Below are 27,501 nucleotides of genomic sequence, written 5' to 3'. Positions count from 1 at the left end.
GTATTTTATGTTTATTTTACACAATTACTTTATACTGTCTTTGTCTTTTTAACCCGCTTGTTATTGTGCCCCTCTCGTGATATAACTGGCCCCAGCCCCCCCAGTAAAATTGCTCTAGAACCGCCACTGGAGTGTGAATGTGAGCAGAAGCTTGTACACGAATGCAAAAAAGACTGCAGCACGCTAATGATATGTCTCTGTTGTCTGTCTCATAAATAACTGATTTTTTGGCTTGTGTAACCATTAGCCAATAACCAACCAAGGTAACCCCCCCCCCCCCCTTATCACCTGAATCTCCTCCTATAGCACCTGTGTGTTATTTTTAACCAATCATCTGTCCAAGGGGCGTGGGGAGTGGCTCCTTAGCATCAGAAGTAGCAAGACATTAACTTAAAGTCTATTTAATGTCTATACATTTACACTTCTATTTTCTGACTCCCACCTGTGCATATTAATAATCCTTGTTGCTATCCAACGGGATTCATGTAGATGAAAGTGGCCTTGATTAGAATTAGATCCTCTGCCAACAGCTGTAATAGTCTAATATAATTTCAGGTTTCAAAGCCTACACTCTAAAAACAACGCAGCAGTTTGCATCGATGTTTATTGAGTTAAGACAACTTCTAATGAAATTGTCTTAAAGCAACAAAGTTATTTGAGTTAGGGGAGAAGGCTTTTCCTCTACAATCAGAGGTGTTTTTAATTACCACTTACTTGATAATTGGTAGCATAAACACAAGTTTTTAAGTTGATTACTCAAAAGATTAAGTTGTTCCGACTAGTTTTACCGTATAATTTAAAAGGAATTTTAAGTTGTGTGTACTTAATTACCATCATTGTGAACACACGTTTTAAAGTTGACAACCATTTATAAATGAAGTTGCTCTAAATATATTGTATTCAATAGTTTTTTTCTTAGCTTTTTCATGTTTTTGCCTTTTAAGAAAGAAATTAATTGATTCCACAACAAAAATATTAGGCAATTTACTTTTTATTTTGAACTGCAGTTGTTTATTTCAACACATGATGTTTCAATCAGGAGAGAATTCATTTTGTTTGAACATGTATTGACACATGCCATATGATAAGGTGCATGAACACCTGAAATCACAGCTGACTGCAGGAGAGAGGAGAGCCATTTTATAGTTTGGCTGCAGCACGTTGATTGGCTGCTGGAGAATGAGGTGAAATGTAATAGGTTAAAGAGAACGCCTGTGATGAGCTGATTATATGCAGCTGCGGAGTGAATGTATACAGTACACACCCAGTCTTCCTGAAAGAACTTGCGCTGAGCTTCATTTCAATCTTGAAAAAAAAGATAAATAACACAAATTTAAATTGCCCCACAAATAATAAATAAACACATTAGCCATATTACCATGGTAAATGGGGACACAGCAACTACATGCTGCCATCACAACGAAGTTAGAGGCCTTTGCATATTTAAAACCAGTGCCAAATGTGTCAAATCAAACAAACGCAGAATGCTCCCTCATTCATTTGTTTCCCTCGACCACGATGGTTGCCATCGTATGGTCAGACCCTGGGTGGACCGGTCACTGATGAAGGCGATATTCATGTCCTTTTGAAGCACATTAAATAATAGGTTAGCGCATAAGAGATAATGAATTAGGTAATGCATACTTTTTAAACTGTCACTCTTAGCGAATTCAGAGACATTATTACCAGCTGCTAAAGCAACGCTGGTATTGTTTTCACCTATTGAGTCTGCATGTGTGTGTCGTCATGGCAATGTGGTCCTGAAGACACACAGAGGTGCTTTTGAGTACTTTGCTTAGTGTTTAAATGCATGTGAACAGATTTTGTCAATCACAACCGTGCAAGTTTTAGTGTATCTTCTCATCTTTTTAGCAGGTTCCATACAATACTTGAACTGGTTAAGTGAAGAGCAGAAGCCAGTTTTCAAATGTTACACAATCCTTTTCCCATGCCATTGCTGTCAACACCTATCCATGCTGAACGTTGCTAAGATATTATTGATTGGGGTGTGGCCAAAAGTGCAATATGCTTCAAAATGTAGCTGACAGAGAGCAGTGCTTTTGTCAGAGAGCACTGTGCCCAAGGATTTTATTTAATTTCAAGATTTTTAATTACGTCGCTAAACTCCTTGAAAAGGTCCTCTTCCTTTTCTCCAAGGTACACGACAAGGCAGCGTAGTCTATAGTTCTCTGTGACTGCCAACAACTTGCATTTCAATGACAACTCTAAATAACGATCCTACCTCAAGAAGCATCCTTGATCTGCTTCACCGAGATTCATTTTTAATAAAAAGCGATATCACAATAGTAACCAAAGTATTTTTACTCTCACAGTAGCCTCTACTACTTTGTATCCTCTCACAGAACTATTCAGTTCAAAGGCTGCTAATTTTGGTCAAACAGCAATTTGCTTATACAGTGCAACTACAAGGCTATCTACTGTATTTCAATGACAAAAGATGACACTCACCTTAAAATGTCCTTTGTATATTATTTCTATTTGTCTTAACTGTGGGAACTTGTCCCGGCATGTTAAGTGGGAGACTGGGAGTGGACTTGAAATCCTTAACTCAAGGTGTAGAACAATTAAGTTATCAAGCCAATTGCATTACTTACTACAACTTGAATTTAGTTTTAAGTCAATTAACGCAGACATCAGAGTTCAAATTACACACAATATTAAGTTGATGTAATTACCAACATTATTACGTCAATACAACTTATAAATTAATGTTTGCAACTTAAAATGTTTATCTAAATCAATGAACTCACATTTTTATCTTGCAACCATGCATTTAATTAAATTTGAATTGCCTGAATTGCCTGAATAGCCTGAATTCGTTTTTAGAGTGTATGACATGCTTAAAGGCACCCTAATTTTATCACAGCACAACCCCACATTTATTTCCCACCTTGCTGTTCTTTGAACTACATTTTAACTGACTAGTGATTAAAGTAAAAATGACATTCTCTCTCTTAAAATAGCAGATCATCACCATCCAGTCCAAACTGCCTTACAACAAGAAGAGACCAGACAAATATCAGCATAATGATACCACCTGTCTGCTTTTTCCAGCACACAAGGTCACCACTTGTCCCCCGCTCCCTTTACCCTTGCTGCAGAGCCCTCAACAGATGTTTAGAGAGAGACATGGCCATTTAATAAGAATCTTCCAGGTGGGCGAGTCACAAAAGAAGTTCCTATTCAGATTGATTTTGGCAAGCCCATCTGGATCCATCTCCAAAGTACAAACTCCACTGGACACCCTGGGTGCCTTTTAGGCTGTCAAGGTAAATGGAGTTCAATCATGTGTACGTTTGTTTATACTTGAAAAGCATTGTTAAGTTATACTGTTTGCTTTTGTTTTGCCTTTGTAGTTTGACACTGAATCAGCTCATTGATTGTGGACAGCCTGTGTGAAACTTATATTAGCTTAAAAAAATATAGACAAATGGATGACAAAGCACTAGCGATTAGCAGACACTGTGTGGATGGTTTAGAGTTCTTTTTAGCTTTATAAACCACAAGTCCTCAGTGATCAATCCCTCAGCGTTAGAATGCTGCACCTCTGTTCTCTCTGAGTCTTTAGAAATATAATTAAGGGTAGTTTAGGGGAGCTGAGAGTACGGAGCATTCCCAGCAAATACACAAAGTCGGCGTGGCTGTCTATTTGGAGCACGGACATCTCAGCTGCCATTTTGGTAACAGTCAAGTGCTTGGCATGGACCAGCAACACCTGCAAACTTCTGTTGATATTTAACAAAATGATAAAGTGTTACTGATTAAATCTTTGAATGAGTGTAATTCTTCAAACATCTGATCAGAAGTTATTTAACAGAAGGACAATACCAAAGCCTGGTTGTCTCACACAGCGTATAAAAACCTGACCCTGACAAAAAATAACAACAAACAAAAAGCTTTTACAGAAAGTAAAATGATACATTTGATTAGAGTCTCCCATTGAATAATTTAACACACTTTTCAACAGCTGTTAGATTTGATTCTTTGTTTTTGTCCTTGTAAAAAACTCTTTTAATTTCAGACATTGAGAGTGAGGATTATTGAGAAGGTAGTCCTTTAAGGCCCTGTCACACTGTCCCGAAATTGACACCCGATGGACACACGAATATGGAATTGTGAATTTCGCACGAAGATGGCCCCGAACCACACACAAAGGCAACATTTACATTACATTTAAGACATACAACTGCAATGAAAGTACCAAAAACAATTATGTTACAGTACTATGATACTGTACTGATATCTTCAGACTTTGTTCTTTACTTTATCCATCTTTATATGTAGAAAATATTACGTTTTCTCCGTAATGTTGTTTCCATAACAACAACAATTTCCTGTCAACTGTCCTTCAAAATAATATATTATATCCTTTTTAGTTTCACAGAACACAAATTGGGTTATTTACATAATATGTTTACATGATTTTGTTGTGCAATAAAACAACCCGATGGACACACGATAAAGGAAATGTTCAAATTCGGCTGTGATCGTAGCAACATCGGGCCATTCGTGAGGGCATCTTAAGCCATCGTATGATCGCTGGCGGAGTTTCTCAGGCTCCGGCAGCAACTTCGTGAGCGGTGGCAAAATTGCCGAAGGACCTTGCGAAGGTTCATTTTCGTGTTGAATTCGTGTGTCAATGTTGCCCTTCGTAAGGCCATCGTGAGGGCATCTTGTTATCCTCGGTGCCATCGGGCATTCGCCCCGATCAGAGTGAATGTGAATGCACCGATGATAACACGAAGATTACACGATTTGACAAGATGCCCTCACGAGTGCCTTACGAAGTTGCCGCTCACAAAGTTGCTGCCGGAGCCTGAGAAACTCCACCGGCGGTCATACGATGGCTTAGATGCCCTCACGAATGGCCCGATGTTGCTACGATCACAGCCGAATTTGAACATTTCCTTTATCGTGTGTCCATCGGGTGTCAATTTCGGGACAGTGTGACAGGGCCTTTAAAGTCGTGAATACTGTAACAAAGTATCTATTTGGAGTAAAACATTTGAATGTTTCGTACCAGTGATGGAAGTTAAATTATTCATTGCTGTATTTGTGTTGTTTCATCCCTTCTGCTAGTTTGGGTCGTTATTTTAACTGAAAGTAATATCCTTCAAAATAGACACGCTGGACTGACTTTAAATTGCGTGTTTATTCTCCTTTTTTTATTTAAGGTATTACAGGGTTTTCAATGAATTCCTAATCTGAGCTCTTCCAAGTGTGAATAACCTCCATTTCGGGGATTAGTGAGGTTAAGACGTGTGTCTTTTTACTAGTAGAGAATAGTAGACCCGGAGCACTGTGGCACTAAGAGGATTGGGAAACTGCTGCTGATGTATCACACACTCTGACCCCTCATCTACCATGGCATTCTCCTCTTAAAGCAGTGTGTGTGTTGGTATTCATTATAATATTTGAGTCACACACATACCCACCACAGTTGTTTCCAAGGTGGAAGATAACAGAGAAAACCTACACACTCAACATAACTCCATGTACAATCCAATACATAAATGCTGGAAATAACTCTCAAATGCACACAGGACAAGTCAAATCTCTTGACCTCCTATAAAATGCTCCATTAAGTGAGTAGGCCCAAGTTATTGTTCTCCCCTGTGTATCTCTGAATATCCTCTTTCCCGCTCTCTTGCTGTCTGCCCGTAAATATTGCTAATGCGGACAATAAATGTTTCAAAGTAGATTCTTGCTTCTCTGCCATGAGTCCAGCTGTTTTTGGGCGGGGATCTTTTTCACAATGGTCTATCTGTTTCCATGCGAGCACTCAGGGCCAGGTCATTTGTCAGTTTGTCAATTTGCACTTGGTTAAATGCAACATTAGTGGCGACACACTGTGTGGGAAAAAACACATTTTCACACTTTATTCCTGCATTTAGTATTTGTCGGATACGCAGATGGTAGAAATGGGGAAAGCTGCGGTGGATGGAGAGTTGGAAAGACTCCAGCGTTAACGTCCAGCAAAGACAGGCCAGTTGTGTGTGTGATTGATGAGATCGACTTCTGCTTTGCTGCCTGGTTTGGCCAGTGGCCCGGCAAGGTTCCACATCAGAGAGACCGTACCACACACTCTGCATCTGAGGATCCAGGACTCAGAATTAATGAACGAGTTAGGAAGTTTAGTAATTAGCAAGTGTGTGCATCCTCTCAAGAAGACCCTTAACATTATCAAAGAAAAACTTGTTATTTAACTCCTTGAAAGCATCTAATAATGAGAAAACGATGTATTTATTTTCCACTTCAATATGCCTTCACAGTATAATATATTGTAGGTGTTATGCCTGTAGCAGTCTGTAAGTGTGTGAGCTTGAAAGAGTTAGTGGAGTCGAGGGATGAAGAAAGCTCGGGCTGAGCTGGCAGCCCGTCACAGGGAGGGGAGAGATTCTTTCCACTTGAAGAAGATGATGGAGCTGGCCTTCACAGGAGCTCTGCTGCTCCTTGCTGCTGCTGCTGCTGCTGCTGCTGCTGCTGCTGCTGCTGCTGCTGCTGCTGCTGCTGCTGCTGCTGCTGCTGCTGCTGCTGCTGCTGCTGCTGCGTTAGCTTGGCAACCAAACTTCGTGAACCCAGACTCTAATCTGGGCAGAACATTTTACCATCATAATTAGATGCAAGGCGAATATAAATCCAGTGAACTGTAACAGTTTTTCCACTTTGGGTAATATACTCTCCCTATGTGTTTCAGTTCCATGCAGACAGTGATTCTTCTCATGTGGAGAAAGTACGTGACCCATTTCTGTTATTGGCACAAGTTTATGAAAATCCCTCTTTCCAATGTGACGTGGTGTGCATTTGTTAAAAATAAGTAAAACACAGTGTTCCAAAGATTATCTGTAGGAGGGATTATAGGCTCATGTGTCTTCACATATTTAGTAAATATTATTTAAGCAAGGAGGGGGATTATGTTTTTAGTTTTTTCCCTTGAAAACAGTTTCATATCCTGTGGCTGATGGTACATGAAACTGTTTTCAACAAGCAAGGTGGACTCAGGGGAGTGTAGATGTCTGCCAGTTGTCTGTAAAGAAAACTAATCTAATTAATCATTGAATGAAGTCTTACCACAATTGTAAACCCTACGTCTTTGACTTGCACATCTCTGCAACGTTTTCATCTTAACATGAATTCTGCACCGGCTCAGTGCAGGCTTGCTTCTCAACTGCTTTTCAAGGGTGTAACTGCAGCCTGAAGCGATGTTTGTTCGTGTTTTTTGCATTTCTTTTGGCATTACACACATAAACATGAGGTTGATATTGAATAAATAGGGACTGAATAAATATATTTATCTCCTTTCGCAACCTACAGTAGGCGGGGAATGTCTCTCTCTCTCTACACCACCGCCCAGCACTTTTGAGCCCTCCACCAGAGGCATCGGGTTGATGGGAAAATATACCAGGACTACTGGACTGGGGTTTGAGGCTTACCTACTGTAGGCTTGCAAATCTGGAAAGGAATCATTGCTAATTCTTAGCAGAAACTAGATTGCAAACTGAGGCATTAGTTAATCAATTGCTTCCCTTAACGGCCTGTTAAAGGAGTTAGGAGTTAGTTATTTTAATATTTAATGATGGTAAATAAAAACAGTCAATACAACAGATTTCTAGAAAATCTAGTATCCCCCCCAACCAGTATTGGTCCTTGAGCATGCAAAGATAAATATCAGTTTGATGGGTATGTAAAAATGACTAACTGTGAACAGACAGAAAGAAGAAACACAGTAACCAAACAATCACCCACCTCCCCAGGGTTTATTTGGGGCAGGGGGCTCTGTAAACCTTTTGTGATGCGGCCTTCTGTAGCCCAACATGGATAGAAAGCAGCAGAATCCTTCAAACCTGTTGACCCCCACATCGCTCACTGAAAATACTTTTCAGCAGCGAGGTAGCTGTTGGAACATGTTTCCAGAAAGCCACTGATGTCATTCAAACGGTCATACGTTTTTTTTGAACATTTCCATGATTTGCCAAACAAAAGCCAAAGTGTATTCACTCGTTCACACGTTACACAAACACAATCTGTCCCAGTCAGATTCTGACAGGAGCAGTGTGTGACAGCCCAACGCTATAGCGGTTCGTCGTGATTGACTCATGAGGGTTACACGAGGTCATTGCCAAAAAGTGTCAACAACTGTTAGCAAGAACATCGACTTGTACTAGCTTGCAGCGCAGGGGCGTGGGGCTCTGTCTTTGTTTAAAAAACGTTCAACAACCAGAATTACTCAGAACTCTTGGGAAATGTTATTTTTTATTTTCATAAGTAGAAGCAGTTTTTCAGATTTCACAACATTTGGTGGAAAGTTAGACAATTGGCCTACGAAGAACTGATTTGTTTTGGTTGCAGAAAGGACAACCATGTGGCCTGTTCAAAAATAAAAACGATCCTGTTCGATAAACTATTTGGTCTGTTCTCCTACTCTAAATGATGTCCAACATGCATTGTGCAATTGCAAACAAACTTAGCCATTTTGTTATTTTACTCTGAGCGTTCTGGCAAACGTTTACATTAACATATGATTATTACAAGTAGCAGAGTGAAACCTGAGTCTGGCTTACTGTACATTCTTTTTCAAGAAGTTGAATTTGGTCCTAGCATACAGTACTGCATATTAATATTTTTTTTTATTTGCTTGAGCTGTTTTCTAGGATAACTGAGGTCAGCAGATTTTTGATTGCTCGGTGGTATTGAGAGTTAAACCTTATCTTTTCATTGCCTTAAGAGCGATATAGATTTCACATCTAAAAGTCAACGAGACAAAATATGTGCTGTAAGCTTTGGAATAATGGTTTTTCTGGCTTCAACTTTAACCATGGAAAAGGACAACAGTAGAAAAGTACTTGGCTCACTTTTTTTACATCTTTGATTTTCACATTTATTTTTGAATGAATTTTATTTTCCTTGTTGTTAATGGCAAGGGAGGCTATTGCTGTAGTCTAGACTCTGACATCTACCATTGGTGTCCAGTCCAAAACATTCTTCATCTTCCAGTCAAAGTCTATCAAACAATTGAGAACTGTTGGAAAATGGTTTGGCCACAACGTGCGCCATTAATCCACTCAAACAATACCTCATATCTGTTCCAGAAGTTAACTTTGTTTGCAGCCTGTATGTATACCGACACAATTACACATTAAGTACATGCTTAATCTGTTGCTCAGTTGATATTTGCTTTTACACATAATCATTATAAGCCTTCACAGTAGGCTATATGACAGAATGGACATCATTTGAATTAAAAAAGTTGGATGGACTTCTGCAGACATTACACATATTTGCCACCGTCATTTTTTCCTTGAGTCTCCTCTGGGTTTTCCTATTCCTTTCCTTCTCTCTGTCCACAAATGGAGTTTTCACCACAACTGCCCTCAATGAAGTGATTCAGTTTCAACGTTTCAGTGAAGAAAAGTAGCACATGTCTCGATGTGGGCATACAAAGGTTCTGATTTATAATCCTGTTCCACTAGTTTGACAGCAGCATCCCACATAATACACCGAAACAGACACACACACTCTCTCTTTCAGCCTTTTCTATATTCCAAACTTCTTCAGGAGGTAAGGAAATAATTCAGCCCCTGATGCTCTTAAACCTGCCCCATCATCCTCTGTCTGAGGAATGCTTTAGAAGAGAAAGAAAGAGGAAAATGTGTTGGCAGGGTGAGAGGAGAAATTATATTCTAAGCATTACCTCATTTGTCTTTAGAAGCCAGAGTAATTTCGAAGCAAGCCTCGAGCATAAAGACTTATTTTGTTGTCATCACCCCCCCGTTAGCCCCTTCACCTGTTTGCACAACTCTCTCACTATAACTATTACTCCCATTTTTCTCTGTTTATTTCCCGCCGTCTTTCTTTCTTGTCAGTGTGTCATTATCTGTTTGTTTTACTTGGCACATGCGTTGCAAATATTAGAATTCGAAGGCAAGTTGCAACACTCTTGATTCAGGGCTAATACTGTTAGTTCTGAATTAAAATGTCTGAAGGCAAGGCACTTTATACTCTGGTGTCCATACATGTAATCATGTGACCTTGAAATATTTACAACAAAAATGTTTAAATTAGCCAAATTGTCAAACGTTTGAGTCCGACCATTATCAGACACACTTTAGATAGATGCTGATGATATTGAATTGTATCATAAAAGAGGCTGATACAGCCATTTATCCACTAATAGATTTCTCAATATTCTTTGCTACACTCGACTTAAATGCAACAACAGGTGAAATAAGTTTGGAAGAGGTAGACGTGACAGTCTGATTGACAGTCGAATGTTTTTACCAAAAGCATGTCTTTCTTTCTCTTTTCTTTCTATCAATAGACTCATCTGAATCCAACACAACAGCCTCGTGAAAGTCATTGTGTTACATGTCAGAGAGAGAAGGCAATTTAAATAGTACAGCCACTTTCTTCAGTGTACCATGTGTGATGGATCATGAGTACACATTTTTTAAAGTTTCTACAATAATAGACCATACTGTTTTGTCTCAAATCCACTCTCTTGTTCATGTAAGTGTCCTGAGTCCTTGTATGCTAGAACATATTGTGTTCAGTTATAATATTATGTTTATCTAAAATGAACTTGCACATCTTATAGCAGCATATAATGTGTGTTCTGCTTCTACTCTACAGGATACTGCTTAAAACACTCATTCAAACTCAGAGCTGGTCCTCAGTGCAGCAACTGTCAATCACAAAGTAGATAGAGGGAGAGAAAATTCACTGCATATTATGAATTCAACACTCTTTGTTACTCATATTGGAACATGGCGTATCTCTCTTCCTGTAGTTACTATGCCAGGACAAATTATATATTTACTTCTTCACTATGCTGCTGGAATACGACAATTAAGGTGACATTTCAACAGAAAGAAGTGACACGAAGAGTTTCTGTTCTGCCGTTCCGACATTGTCAAAACAAGCCAACAAACTGCATTGGACGGCAGCCAATCAACAATTCTTAAGCAGCCTGATGGTGGTTTCCAGAGTGACGACGCCTTAATTGATTTAGTCTCTAATTAAAAGGCTTTAAGGACAGCTGGGCCAAGCAGCATTGTGTTAAACGTCCCCTGAACGGAACGGTTATTAGCTTAATACCCAAATGGTTATCTTAAGGATGTACAAACATTGTGCTGCTCAGCAGAGCATTTCCACCTTAGAATGTGCACTGCATTTATTTAAGTTCTTTACTGCTCATTCTTTATTCAAATACTATATCTCGGGAACACCTGAAGGGATTTCTTTTTTATTTGGCACAAATATCCACTGTACTGAAAGATGAACTGTTTAATATTTGAAAAAAGGTCCAATGTCAAGGTTTCTGTGACTTCACATTTTCACATTTCTCATAAATGTGATATTTCAGTAACGTCATGAGGGAGTTTCCTTAAGATTGGCAAAGACATTGACTTGCACTCAAGGATTAACTGATAACAATCAGGTGGTCAAAGGTCAGTGCGACCTCACATATATCCAATACTCATGAACAAGAGATCTCAGGAACCCATAGAGGGGATTTCTTCAACTTTATAAGCATCAACTTAATTTAAGGATAAACTGAAAAAAAATTGTCAAAGATAATTCAACTTAAAACTCAAGCACTCATCAATATTTCACACAAATATTAAATAGTATAAGGTTATTGAGCAATGATAATTTGGACAGCAAATCTGTAACAAGACTGGTTGGTTAGCCAAAACACACAACAGTGATGCGTGATCTTATTTTTCACATAAAGCAATGTACATATTCCTGTAATGCGAAGCAGTAGAATAATGTCATTAAAGTGGTACTACAATTCCCAGTAGCACACAGCTAAAGCAGAAAATATGATTTTTAGTGTGCTTCCTGCAGCCAATGCATCGCCTAAGCAACGTTTCACATTTCAGCCTCAAATCAGGCAGGACACATAAAGTGCCTGTCAACAAGATGTAATGTGAGCCAATCTATAACTATAACATGCAATACTGGAACCAGCATGTAATGTGGTTCACCTTGTTTCAAAGTAATCCTCTTGTACATTACTGACCATCTATGAAAACTAAGCCATCCAGATTTTCTCTATTGCTTTCATTTTTTGCGGTGAGCATAAGTGATATGTTTTAGCTACTTCCACTAAAGAGCCCACTCCAGTTTCATGGAGCCTGGCGGTCTGTTATGGTTTCACATGACTCATTTCACTTGTAGCCCTCATTTCACTCACTCAGGCCTGAGTGAGAGGGGGGGACGCATTCACATTAAGTACAAATGTAATGCACGGCAGATGTAATGAATTAAAATATCGTGTCCCCTTCCACTCTCCCTTGCAGTCAATGTTAATCCATAATCTGGTAAATATTGCAGAAAGCAAACATATATTCTTACTCATAATGATGTTCACACTGAAACAGGGTAACTGTTGACATTTATACAGGAAGTTGTGTGAGGGTTACTCATTATTTTCCTCATTAATTCTTCCTGTCAGTTTAAGGCCTTGACTTTCTGTTCATCTATTCTTAAATTGTACATAAATTATGTAGCGGGGTAGGAAGGTTTAAAGTGAAATATCTCATCAACAACTGAATGAATTGCTATGAAACTTTGTACAATATTCTTGGTTCCCAGAGGATCCATTTTGATGGATTTAGTATTAGGTAACTGGCAGGGTAAAGTCTGTTTGACGTTTGGTCAGAATTAATTGGACATTTGCGTTCTCAAATACAGCTCTTCTGGGTAATCTCTAGATCAATTCAGGGTTGCAGTGCATGTGTCAGAGGACCTTAGTCTTGTTTCATTATTATACCCTACATTGAGCTTTGCATTGTCAGTTGACTTATAGTTATCAGAATGTTGTCTTTACATGTTTCTTTTGGGGTGTTGAAGGCTCAGTAGACAACTGGTTAAAAGTCACCTTTGCTGTCAGGTGTGTTGAGTGACACACAAGAGTCTGGTGTTAATGGCAAGGTTATTAGTCACCTTCGTCACCACCAACACCCCCCCATTCCTCCTACCACCTCTGTACATGTCTCTAATGGTTGATCCTCCATATGAAGGTCAGCTGTGAACCGAGATTGAGCCGTCTCATGAATTTGTATTAGTGTCCATGTGTGCATGTATGCATATGCAACCCTTAAGGATGGTCCAAAACAAAATGAGATGATTATGTGTGTCTATAGTTCGTTATGTTCAACAAATATTTTATTCATGCCACTTACTAACTCCTTATACTCCAAAGGATCATTTGTTGTGGTGTCAGGAGAGGTTCTTGTTAGACATGGTGTGATGGAACAGAGACCACCTTGATGATGGTTGACAGCAGGAAGGACCGGCAGGTGGTCCAATTAGTTGGCCCCATGCTGGAAGGGGGGGAACATCACAAGGAGCGGTGTTTTGTACTCCAGTCAGGGAAAGGAACTGTGTCCTCCTAGTACCATGAGATGGTTTCTATAGGTCGACATGTTGATTACAGTTAGATAAAGTACAAATACAGATGATGTTTCTAATGACCATATTAGATGACTAGTGTAACTATTTAAAGAAAATATATATATATATATAACAGAAAAACATGGTGTAAGATTAAATTGAACTCTATCCAAATAGAAATACATTTAGCTGTATAAAGGGAATAGCACAAAGCTAAAACAAATGGTTTTGTTTTTCAAGGCTTTCTCTCTACAATGCTCCTCTTCATTTTGATTGTAATGAAATGTAACACGCCAGCTTCCCAGACAGGTTCCTTACTCTCCAACACCCACACCTCTATTTGATTATCCCAGGATTCTATGTATCATCTGTTGGGCCCTTGCTAACATGTACAGGTATCGACACGTCAGAGCAGAACAAGGGGGCGCGGAGACATGATGTTGAATATTTTAGTGGGAAAAACTGCTGCTAGTAAGTGATAAACTTTGTATTATTGTTTGTTGTCCAGGAGACCCAGGAGAAGTTTCCTAAACTGGGCCAGATGGAGGCCTGGGATGAGTTGGGCAGTGGGGAAACAGAAGAGGGCAGCACCACAGACTGTGACGATGAAGATGGCTGTCAGGCCTCAGGAGACGGTCAAGAACATACTTGTAAGTAATATATGCCCATGACTGCGTGCACAAAGACTCACACAAGCCATTTTGTCCTGTCACGTTCTTTGAATTTGTGTGACAATTTTGGCGTCTGTATTTACAAATAGAAGCAGGCACAACCAGACTTTGGAGCTTAACTTTAACTTTTACTGTGCTCTACCTTCAATCGCCTGCTTTAGCCAAGGAGAGATCAAGACATTATAATTCCTCATTTTTCTTTTGCTCTATAAGCTTTAGACTCTTTTCCACAATGCTCTCTTTCATTCATCTTATATATGTATATGGCTAGGGATATTCACTTAAAACACATTTCACACTCTGTCTTCCTCGCCTATTGTGTCTCCCTGATGCTACAATTTGGTGGGGAGGAGGTTTCCTCAAAATCTGAGAAAACAAGCCAGTTTGGTTTAATATCACACACACACACACACACACACACACACACACACACACACACACACACACACACACACACACACACACACACACACACACACACACACACACACACACACGCACACACACACACACACACACACACACACACACACACACACACACACACACACACACACACACACACACACACACACACACACACACGCAGAACTACAAATACAAACACGCACACACAATGTAGTGAGGAGGTGTTGGGGCTTTTGTTAGCTTTGATCAAAATCATTTGATCTCCTGCAGTACCTTCTTGTTAACCATCCTAAGTATCATGTTGTTTCTCGCCTACAATGTTAAACAAAGGAGTTGTTTTGAAGATTTTTCTTACTACCATTGAGGAGGAAAAAGGAACATGGACGGGAAAATACTCTCTTATACAAGTACACTGAGATGCACACAAGCAAGTTTTGCACTTACTTGTTAACTTGTCTTACTATGTTACACTCATAGTTGCCTTATGATGGTTTTCACATTATTATAGACACATCATTATAGATTCCAACATGAGCACAACAGATCCTTGAAAAAGATAAAACAGACATTCATTCAGTCATTACACAAACAATCAATTGATCGCTTTTAAATAACTTTAGTCACAGCATAATCACATTTTGCCACATCATTAAAATTGCATTTTGGCTCATTTGACACTACTGACACTAATGACATTATCATTTGGCCTTTACATTTTCAACACTCAAATCAACATTTCACAAGTTCTAATCCTGTGTTACAGTTGCAATCCTCATGATTTGAATCCTTGTTGATAAAGAATCTGTAGGGCGCTTCATGTGTTCAGAATTCTGTGCTTTTTTTGTATTGGTGTGAATTGCGGCAATATAGTGACTCAAAAACATGTACCGTAACAAACACAGAAAAATACTTCATATGTGGTTCCTACAGTGTGTATCCACTATAGCAAAACTTAACACATCATTTTATCAAGGACACACCCAGTTTGTAAAACTGAAAATATAAATATTGCAAACTCTTGGGGCATAGGCTCAATCATCATTGTGTTAAATCCTTCAAAGATAGATGAGAGGTAACTTAAGTAAAACTCCCGTTCTGAGGCGCTGGGCCACAGTGGGATGTTGGGAGGCATAGCGTCTTCTGCAGCTCCCTTCTTCTGTTTCTGTCAATAGCTCTGGATGGTATTGGCTGGTGTGCTGTCAAAACTACGGCCTAGTTTTACCAAAGGATAGCGAGAAGGCTATCCACACCACAATGCAGCTTATATACCAATCAATAGCCATTACACTGCGAGTTAAACACAGCTCTGAACAGGTCCTCTCTGCTTTGCTCCTTGTTGTTGATGTGGATAAAACATGCCGGCCTTTCAGCAGTATTCCAACAGCAGGGGATAATCAATCAAAAGCACTGTCAGAGATTTACAGGACAAAACCCTTTAGTCTCTGCTCAAAGTAGAAATCAATATCCTGGTGAGTCCTGTTGCCTGTACAGATGTTCCTAAGCCTTTAAAATAATATGTGTCATCCAGATACGAAATCATGGTTCTTGAAAAGATGGGATTTGCTTATTGGTAACTATAACAAATTACAGCAAAGGTCTTGTTTTAGACAACAGGCAGTCGCAACACTTATCCTGTGACGCATGGACAGCTCATATCTGTAATTTTCACCAGCCTGCCTATTGGACTTGGGTGTATTGTTATGCAATTTCCAAAGCTTTGAAGTGGATAGCGACTGTTGTTCTTCAGTTACTGCTGTACTCACACTCGTCAAGTGTCTTTGAAATTACAAGCTTGGGGGAAACAATAATTTTGAAAAAAGAGCTCACCATCAGGCATTTTTTTGACATTGCAGTTCTTGGCATTTTGATGTGTTTTCATGACATCTGCCCACCCACTGAAGTGATGTTCAAAATGGATGACATTCCAATGCACATTCCATGGCAATTGTATTATATCAAAGGGAATAATATAATTCCGTCATCATAATTTTCACTAACACCATTTGATCATGTTCGGTTGCTTTTAACCACTTAGAGTATTTATTAAACTGTAGGTTAAATAAAATGTATTATTTGTATTATTATTCTTTAATGACTTTACAAATATTAGACAAACTGTTACATAAATACATCAACTTTAACACGTTTCAAAGGACTAAATTAGTTTTTCTGATGATGAAAATAATCATAGTGTTATAGGAGGCACATTTTAGCTTCCATCTATCTGCAGACTTGTTTACCCCTGTGTAGCTGTGGCAGAGCTCCCGAGGTCCGTGTTAAAAGGGAGCATGACCGCCCGCTATTATGCTGAGAGAGAATTCATTACCAAGCTAATGAACAGCTCTAATCTGCAGAGAACAGACTCACTGTCTCTGTCATCACTCAGATGTGATGGCATTCCTGCAAGTCTCACTAAGGTGATATGCCTATAGCTTCCTTCATACTGAATGCATGTTTCAAGATTCAAGGCTTGTATTGTCATTTCTACATAGCTAGTTATGACAATGAAAATCGTTGGTCAAAGGCTCCTCCAACAGTGCAACACAATAAAACAGACATAAAAACTTAAAGCAGAGTTGGAGAGGAGCAAAAGACACAGCAGCCATCATCACCGGTGCCATTTTGTGTGTGTAAGAATGCAGATGCTTCTACAAGTGGGCAACTATGAAAAGACAGCACAATGTTAATATTTGAAACTGTAAGGAAGGCTTAGTAAATTATTGATGGACAAAAAACCTAAAAGACAAGAGTGGGAAAGTATAAATATGTTTACATACTTCAATTAGCTGTATGCTTCTAAAAGAAAGTGCAGTCTGATTGCATGATGTCATGCCAGTTTGATCTTTATTATGATCCTGCTCCTCTTGCCTGGAGACATGGTGTACTTTGTGTGCCAACTAAATAAGGCCTAGTCATGTACCAACTGCCGTAATCACAGCCATGAACAGGTTAATGAATCAGTGAATCTTTAATGAACCATATCATCTCTCTGCCCTGCAGCTACTGAGAGTATGAGAGCATTTTCTGTGGTACATTTTGTGGCGTGACTCTGGCTTATTAACTGTATTAGCCGGGGAACACTTAAGGCTGATCCTTCCAAAGGAGCTATTCATTTGTTGCTAGCTCATTAACGTATTAATCTCTGACAGAACCACAGTGGCACATTAGACCACTATCTCTCCATTAGGGAGAGGGAGCAGACTCCAAATGTCTGTGCATCAAAAGGTAGAACAGTACTTCATGTGTCTGTCTGCTTCTGTGAGTTGAGCTGCCTTCTCTCTGGCAGAGTAGGCGCAGTCTTTCTCTTCTGGCCTTTTGTGCAAATCTGGAATAACAGATGGAGCAGAAGCGATGTTATTTTTTAGGATATTGAAAGTGAATATAGAGTGAAAGTTTGCATTTCACTTTGATTCAATATTTGCTGGAGTTTAGGCTATAGCGTGGGAGATTTAAAAGCTGGAACCTCTGTATTGTATTCCTGTATGGTAGTGCTGCTGTTGAGGTAATCTGCCTGACAAAGGTGTGAGAAGCCAACAAAACAAAATGAGGAGAAAGCAGGTTATCCGTCTCAGAGGGGAAGGAGAAGTAAATGCATCTATAAACACTTCCTGTGATTGAGGACGGAGGGATGTGCTGTGAAGAAGTGTGAAGCGCAGAGCCATGATATTACAATTCTCTTTTGGTAACAATTGCAATCTTTCAGAAACACGAGTGAGATCATCAAATAAGTGATGCCCCCCGGCATTGCTCACACACTCTGCACTTCAGTGGCTAAACCTCTCTATTAAAATGAAGCCATTGACAATGATCGTTTTGCATTTGCTATCTTAAATTGACAAGATGGAAAGACCTAATAGTGAATCAGTGTGCTTCTGTTATTCTTGAGCAGAAGGAACACTATAACAATTGTACTTGTCTCTTCTTGCACACCTCAAGGAAACAGCTAGATGTGTTTTTGTGTGTGTGTAGGTGTGTCTGTGTGTGCACGTGCGTGTGTTCATCGTGTGAACCTGACCCCTAGGGAAGTAAACTCTAAGCAATATTTCAATCAACACCTGCTAGTTAATCTGTCCTTTAAAAAAAGTGTAATGTAAGTTGTTAATAGTGCTTTGTGTACCTACTAGGGGTGCACACACACACACACACACACACACACACACACACACACACACACACACACACACACACACACACACACACACACACACACACACACACACACACACACATTCAAAGACATTGAGAGGTGGGTCGGTCTGGCATGAGAAGGCTCCAATCAGCAGATTTTGAATCTAAAGCTGAAGAGCACCGGAGCAAAATCTTGGCTCCCAATCAATCAATGTTCAGTTCACATTTAGCTATCCACAGTTGTATAACACATTGTATAGATCTTGTTTCTACCATTCCAACGTTCAAAACACTGCATACAGGAATATGTATTGATGAACCTGACCTTGATACAACTTTCATATATCTGCCTGTTTTTGGTTTGTTGGTGTGATCGTACCTGAATGTCAAAAGCACTGAGAGAACTATTCTCCAAAGCCGAAAAGGCCATAAAGGTGTGCGGCAGCTGTTCACCCTGGCAGAGGAAGCACATTCCTGAAATGGACGGCTGCTTGGGCAGGATATGGCCAAGCTACACCGGTGTTAGCGGGATTACACTGGACCTGCCCCAAGCCCACTACAGCCTGCTGTTGCCCTGGACACATTACACCTGCCTTTCATGTTAGAAAACTCCTAAAATTGAGAAAAGAGTGGAGATTAAGGGTGATGTCATGCAAGTTCAGGTCTGAGAGAGGACACCAGGTCATACTGTAGGTAAAGGTCAAAGGAAATGGTTTGAGACCGTTGCAACACTGGAGGGGTAATACCATGTTGCTATACGATGTGTGGCTGCTGAACTAGATGTGACATAGAACTACAGCTAATGTGAGAATAAAATGTTAACAGATTCAGAGAATGCGATTGCGACATACAAACCTATGATCAAATCTACCGTGAGAGACGGGGGTTAGAAGGGTGGGTCGGGGATTTGGTGCTTGTGTACTCTACCAGGTTGGGTAGACCCAATCCCAACCCCTTGATCTTCCCATCCCAGGTCCTGGACTGAGCCGGGGCCCTTTGGGAGTGGCGTGCGTAGAGGCCGCCTGGCCAGCAGATGTATTGGCTGTGTCCCGTTGCGGATATTACCAGAAGGACTGCCATTTCCCCTTTGCCTTTCATCTGGAGCTCAAGGGGCTGATAGAGAGCACCCCAGGGCAGAGTAGGATTGGAAAATAAGGAACAAGAGGATCAGAGAAGGCTTTGCTACGCAGGAAGATGGTCTGGTTAACGGATGGATGTGGGAGGAGTCATACTTTCACTCAAATATGCAGAGTCATCTATTTGTTCTGTCTGACATTATATGTATTGAATATGCACCAATAAATTACATTTGTAGGCAACTAAAACAACCTCGATTTTGAACAGTCCTTTTTTTATAAAGTCTTCCTCATTTCTTTTCAGGGATCTACTTTTTCTTCCTAGCTAGCTTGCCCTGTGGTTTTTATGGCACTTTGAGAGCAAATGAGCTTGAATGGCTCCCTAGGCAAGCGGTCATCAGAGGAGAATGGTTCTCATTAGCCAGTATCATCATTTCCTTTTTAAGTATCAGTGAGGCCTTTTATGATTGAACCTCTCAAGCACACCTTTGGATGTTTGGAAACACCAAAGATCTCTGGTATGGCAACAGGTTATAAAGTAAAGGAAGTGGTAGGAGTTACTACCTCGGAAGTTAGTAAAAATGATACATGGACTTCAGTATTTTGTATGGTTGCTATGAAGTTTACCAGCCCAGGAACAAGGAATGTTAGTGACTCAGGGCTCTGATACGGTAGCCACATAAAAGTCTTGACTACAGTACCACAGAAGGAGCTGTTATTCACCAATATAACAAGAAATCGTTACACAATTTGCAGGTTTCCAAGCAGTAAATGGCATTTTAAAGATGGTGTCCAGACTCATAAAGTGTTTTTTATTGAAAGCTGCAAATTCAATGGATATTACTTGAATTTTATTGTGTGCAGAATACCTTTGTATACTACCCTTTCACCCCGGCCCCCAGTCAGGATAGCACCGAACCTTTAGGCTGCCGAATGGTCAAGATTTAATCAGAACTCAGTACATTTTTGAAAATGTTTTTTTTCTGGATATACACACTAAAAGCCACAGATAAGGTGACTTAGTGATGGAACTTGTTTATTTGGGCTGCTTTATTAATGTCCATACCTGGACTTCTCTGCTTGGGGTTGGGATGGTGATTGGAGGGGGGGGTGGCATGTTGTGTGAATGTTCCCCCTGTCTTGCCTGGAGCCTACTCCTGGCTGCTAGCACAGAAACTGACATTCCTGCTGTAACACAAAACTGAGCAAATAAAGGCAGACATTCCACTGATATTGAAAAATACAGTAGAAGGATAAGCAGAGATGAGTCTGATCCTCTTTGTCTCAGATCAGCCTGGTATGCATGGGGAAATACAGACTAGGCGAGGGAAGAAGGAATGAAAGCAAGAAAACGACTCTGGGTTGGATTTTCCCACTGAGGCAGCTCCTTCTATCTTAAACTCAAACTTTAGTTTTAAAGAACAACCACGATCAGAGTATCTGTTTCAGATAGCAGAAGTTCATTAGCATTGCATGAGTGGTCAGATAATGGAGGTTGGTAGCAATGAGCCAATTTTTGTATTGACTATCTGTTGTGCTGGTCTGTGTGCGGCTGATATGTGCTTGCATCAAAGGGCTGCACATGCAAGACAAGTCACTTCATTAAAAGCGTGTGCTATTGACCAGCAGTGAGAGCGACAAAGCCCTTCTCCCTTGTCCATAATTGATGTGGCAATTAAAGCTGAGCCTGGAACAGCCTGTCGGGCCCCAGGGTTGGGAGGGGGCTGACCTCTCACTGCTTCAGCTGATTACTGATCAGACAAGAAGGCACACTGACAGTGTAGTTAGTGCACAGTTCTGAGTAATTTGATTCGTAAACTGCAGTCAGTTATGCAACCAAGAGTTTACATCAAAGTATTCCACTCACCCCCACAAAATCAAACATTTATATCATCACCACTTCTTTTTTCTATCCCACACATATTTCTGACTTTGAAGTTAAAAGGCAAGTATCACTTGGATATCACTTGAAATCATTGGAGGCTAGTCACGTGCCGCAACACAAGACTGTATCCTGTTCTCTACATTTGACTTTTCTGCCAACAAAGTGCCAGTATCACAGTATACCAGCGTATAACGGTGAAGGGTATCATACATGTATTGTATTTAATTTAATATTATGCTAATATGTAAACTGACAAGCTCTAGCTGTATAACCCAGTTGCATCCTTTTTTATCCCGTTTATAATTGTGTTTATTGTTGTTTTCTTTCCTTTAAGGGTCATTGTATCTGATAATACTAATATTTGTCTTTAGTATATAATATTTGTATTCTCTGAGATGCTTATAATATTATAGAGATCTCATACCATTACAACCCTATAGTGGATACAGCACTACTCCTTGGTGACAATGAGCAGGTTAAAAACACTGCTTTCTGTTCTTAAGGCCCTTTGAGCCCTAAGTGTCACTTGAACATCAACAGCTTCTCAAGGGTTGACTGTCATTGGGTGCGCAGTACTCAAGGAAAAACAACACACACAATTATAGAGAGAAACAATGTGAGAAATTGTCAGCATGAGACTTGAGACTTCTGCACTGCTTGGATGACCAGGGAGGGATCCATGTGTGAAATGTTATGTCGGGAGACACACACGATGACAGCGTCTCTTGACTGCACTTCCTCTTGACTATAATGGATGGCGATGAGGTGTGAGCATGCATGTGTGCGAGAGCAAAGGAGCAAAAGAATATGAATGTGAGTTTATCTATGCATCCTTCACGCTTGTCTGTCTACAAGGACAACCTGACACCTGCCAATGCAATGAGGCATCTGCCATTGAGTGCATGCAGGTGTTGGTGTGTGTGAGTGTGAGTGATATCATCCAAAATCAGTGTTCTAGGGGAGACTATGGTGTGACTTTTATATGTGTGTGGGGTTGTACTGGGCCTTCAGCTTCTCTCTTGCATAAAGGGAACTTTCTCCTCAGGATGCCCCTCCATCTTGAGAATGTGTCACATTGACTGGTGGAGGTCACTGTCCTCCCAGGGCCTCTTTTGCCTATTTGTTTCTGTGTGTATGTGTTTGTGTATAGGGGAGTAAATCTTAATCTTGCCAAGGAGCTTAATAGTCTAGTGTAGCCAAGAATCGCGCTGGGCAGATTCCATTGCACTGATCCCTGCTCTGAAGTTGCCATGCTGCCGTGCCCGTTGCTAGGTTAGCTGGAGTAAGACATGTTCTCCACTGGTGCCCCTGTATGTTTGCCCCTTTAGCCCCTTGAGTGGCCTTCAAGCCCTATACACTGTAGGTTGCCTGTGAACCAGAGGGACGGTTCCCAGAGAAGTGAGTGTGTGTGTGTGTGTGTGTGTGTGTGTGTGTGTGTGTGTGTGTGTGTGTGTGTGTGTGTGTGTGTGTGTGTGTGTGTGTGTGTGTGTGTGTGTGTGTGTGTGTGGGTGTGTGTGTGTGTGTGTGTGTGTGTGTGTGTGTGTGTGTGTGCGTGCGTGCGTGCGTGTGTGTGTGTGTGTGTGTGTGTGTGTGTGTGTGTGTGTGTGTGTGTGTGTGTGTGTGTGTGTGTGTGTGTGTGTGTAACTTAGAATACGGAGTTGGTAGATTAGTTTGACGGGGCAAGGAGCCCCTGCCTGACATGGCACCACATAGTGGGTGAGACAAAAACAGCGCAAAGATGGATGGCTAGTAATGAACTGTGTGAATACATCCTCCCCTTCTCTCCACCCTCTAACCTTATCCCTCTTTGTGAGAAAGTGTGTGTGAAAAGAGATAAGGAAACATGCAAGTGCTATGGAAGGTGAGTGTGTATGTGTGTGTGTGAGACAGTAAAAAAATACTTTAAAAACATAGTGATCCACAGAGTGTTAGCATTCTCCAGCTGAACCTAACAACGCCAAGACAGCCGTGATCCATGGGCACCAGGAGCAGCATCACTCTTTTATCGGTGTCTAAAGGTCTAATCGGAGAATACCTCTTAGTGTGTGGAAATCTTCATGCATTCAAGTATATTGTTATGTGAAAATGATGCTAAAGTTGCGATCAAGTAATATGAGTCTTGAGAACTGAATAGATGTTTGTTTTTAAGTCCTCTATCTGTCTGTATTGTTTAACGTCATTTTGTTGAACCCCAAATGAGGGCCAGCACGGAGCTTATCTACACACTTTGTCCCAAGTGTATGAAATAACTCGGGAAATATCTACAATCATTAAACTATATTGAAAACTATGATAAAATGGGGTTGTGGAACACTGTGCTGTATCTGTTTCAATGTCTTCTCATCACTTAGGTAACAGAGAGCCTTTAACTATCAAGGGATAAATGGCAGGTAGCAAATATCTAGCAACGCTGCACTTCAGGTTGGATCAGAGGAGAATACCCTGTCCTTGCAAATGACAGAGACTAATGGTACAAATCATTTTACTGCATTCAAGAAACGATGAGCTGGCGCCCACGCTTCAACGACACATAGACAATTGCATAAAGACCTTTTTTCCCCCAGCAAATATGGATTGATTTGGCAACTTAACAGTGTCGTTATTCAGCTGCTTGGCCTAGCTGTCACAGGAGAGGAAAAGATGCTCATTCTCAAGTCTTAAATGTATGCTGGACACACACAGATTATAAAGATGGGTGACATGCCAATCGCATATTGTCTCACTTCTAAATGTAGACACAATGTCTGTCATTATATGGGCATAGACCATGATGGCAATATAGCAATATATATACTAATAAAGGACTGGCTTATCTAAAGCCAGTTGAGTAGCACTTAAACTGATTGACTCTATGAAACCTGATGTACTTATATGATTCTGTTTTCCTCAAGGTTGTGTCTTCCTGGTCGAATGTACTTATTGTAAGTCGCTTTGGATAAAAGCGTCAGCTAAATGCAATGTAATGTAATGTAATGTAATGTAATGATGATGTGTAAATATTTGAGCCTACGCGCATGCTTACATTTCTGTCTGCCTGTGTGAGTGTTAAAAAAAAACATGTGTGAAAGGTTTTCCCACTTAATGAAACATTGCTGTGAGGCAGGTCCAGTGGCCTTGTCAAAACGCAAGCCCATGAGCAGCTTTACACCCCCCCTGTGTCCGTTTCACATCAAGCGCTGAAGACCCTGAAGGTCAGGGAAGGGAGAGGGGAAGGAGGTGAGAATGAGAGTGAGGAAGAACAAGTTACTGACCTCCTCCACGCTCCCTCAATGTGCCATAAATCAAACATCCGCCTTCTGACCGTCTCCATAACTGTTCAAAGCAGACTGGGTGGTGAAAACTGACACAGGGGCCAAAAGCAAATGATAAACAACTGTTCTATTTGCATATGTAGGGGGTTCAGTTGCTCTAGACAACAGTAGGTTAGAGTGTAATTAGACTGAGATGTAACAACACAAGCAAGGGCAGATTCAGAGAAATAGAAAGAAAACGAACACAGTTGAATTGAAGAGAACGTATATTTAGGTCTGTCATGGTTATAAGTCAGTGTTGAGCCTTGAAAGAACGTCCTTGTTATCTTGTTAGAATATAGTGTGACAACTTGCTAAGCCCCAGTATACAGTAGCGCCATTCCTCGCTGGATTACAGCTTGGCAGCTTGTGCTCGGTCCCAGGAAACACAAACACAGCCATGCACAACACACATGGACCTAAAGCAACTCATTGGATGTGTCCCTCGATAAACTCATTGCCCTGTTACCTGCTGCCATCCCAAATAGAGTGTATTTGTGTGTTGTGTGAATGTGTCCGGTCCGTGTCTGTATTCCCGTCTACAGTAGGTATGACGTGCTGAGTATAAGGGAGATGACATCTTATCAGTTGAAGACAGAGGAATGATTGTTGGAGAACAGTTTGCATAGGTTTCAGGGGTGCATCTGTGTGACAGCAGTGGCGTTGTGCTTGCTAACTCATTGAAACACAAAATAGTTAAGAGCAGGAACGAGAGAAGGACGGGGACGAAGAGAGAGGGAGGACTAGCAGCAATAAACTTGCCCAAAGAACCATCATGCAAATGTCTGTCCCTCAGTTTTTCCAAAGAATGATGGCCAAGGGGTTTGTTATTCCTCCCACTCACCTTCCAACCCTTATTCCTCCCTTCCTCTCTCCCTCCCCTCCCTTTCCATTCCTCCTTCCTCTTGGCTAAAGCCTGAGGTCCACCTCTTCTTCAGTGCCGTGGCCAGGCTTGTTAGAAGCAGCTGTTGTTGCTCCTTGGCCAGAGGGAAATTGAGGCTCTTCCAAACACACAATCTACCCATCTGGAGGAGCATTAGTGACAGAGGACTCTATGAATCATTTCTCACACACTTAGCCAATGAAAAGGTCAGCAAGGTGGCAGAAGACAGAACACCCCTCTTTAACAAGCTATAGGTTGGGATTCAGCTGTGTTCCTTACTTGCACTGTATGTGTATGAAGGTACCACAGTCATTATATATCAGTGTTGGATGTTCAGATGTGTGACATGATCCCCCATCCTCTTCCTCGCCATGGCCATGTCTCTAATGAGAAATGAAAGCAAAACCCACAATGTATTCTATTATAGGATCCACATATATATTGACACATATGTACACAATTCTTCCCCTTAGCACTCCAATTCTGTTGGTTTCCATCACCATGTTTTCTTCTGCCACTGTTTGTTGTCTATTATAAAGCTTTTTTCCAATCAAATCACATTTGTCTTGTACTGCTGGGGAAATATGTCATTGACTGTTGTTATATTGGAAGAAGCATCTCTACGTGCCATCGCATAGCCTTGATGTCGCTCGGGATGATTTATACAATCTGTCTTGATACGAGTGACAATGGATCATCATACTCATACTGAAAAGCCAAACTGACTGTTTCCCTCTTCCAACCCTCTCCGTCATCTCTCCCTCCTTCCCTCCCTCTGTTTGTCGCTCTTTCTTGTTCTCCCTTTTCTTTCCTCCACCATATTTGGGGGATTTACACATGAGCCAGCTTATGAAGCCCAGCTTATCTGCTAACATTGTCTCATTATGACAACAACATGACATTCCTTTATCCTCCTGCCCTCATGGTTTTTCATTTCATTGTACTTTTAGTTTTTGCTTGCTTTTAGGAACATAACTAACACACAATAATGCTTTTACCAAGTTTGTACTGCTTCTGCTCTTCCGTTGTATAACTGTATTTGTAAATATTATCATGACATTTCCACACTATTGCAGTATAGTTGTTTTTGCAAGACAATTTTTCTCACATAAAAAAGCCAGGCATATGTGAAGTCATGAATATGTATTGTATATATACACTATAAACATTATTAGGACCTAATAGCTGGGGAAGAAACTTAAATCGGTTAAAACTTCATTTGAAACAGACTGGAAATCTAAAAGGTTTCCTCACATTTTGAGATCCTTTTCATTGTAAATGTGACAAAAGCAATGTTGAAAAATGTGGAAAAATAGCTTAAAAGCAATGTATTAGATAAATATGACACATTGCGTTACTGCATAACATAAAATGTCAGTATATAAAATATTAACTATGTCTTATATTCTACTGCGCCTGTAAATGGCAGAGCTGTGTCTTGAAGCACTTAAACTGTCTATTTCACAACAGATGTTGATCTGTTTTTTAGAATCAAACCACTCACGGTTTTGCAACAATGTCCTCTTTAAATAGTGTCTAATTCTATTTATAAGATATATTCTCATTCTGAGTGTAAACAATATCTCAAACTGATTCACCGGTGTTACTGAAGCATTGATCCATCCATCACATTGTGGACACCTCTTTGGGTCCAAGAAGTATTCCTCATCCATGTCCTGAATGTTGTTGTGAGGGTTTGTTGAGTCGTGTGTGAGCTTTATGAACGCAAAGGCATTTT

At 40.4% G+C, this 27,501-nt stretch overlaps 1 protein-coding gene across 2 annotated transcripts in view; it reads left to right on the top strand.

Moving 5' to 3' along the window:
- LOC117462493 (glypican-5-like) overlaps window positions 1-27,501 on the top strand; it is a 101,521-nt gene that overhangs the window by 69,794 nt on the left and 4,226 nt on the right. For both annotated transcript variants that reach the window (XM_034104738.2, XM_034104737.2), the window contains one exon: window positions 13,931-14,072. In XM_034104738.2, coding sequence (XP_033960629.1) covers window positions 13,931-14,072 — 142 coding nt within the window. The remainder of the gene's footprint in view (window positions 1-13,930; window positions 14,073-27,501) is intronic.

This window comes from Pseudochaenichthys georgianus, chromosome 17 (assembly GCF_902827115.2).
Source record: "Pseudochaenichthys georgianus chromosome 17, fPseGeo1.2, whole genome shotgun sequence".
NCBI classification, from domain to species: Eukaryota; Metazoa; Chordata; class Actinopteri; order Perciformes; family Channichthyidae; genus Pseudochaenichthys; species Pseudochaenichthys georgianus.
The sequence above is the reverse complement of the archived record's forward strand: the minus strand, read 5'-3'. Positions and strand labels throughout refer to the sequence as shown.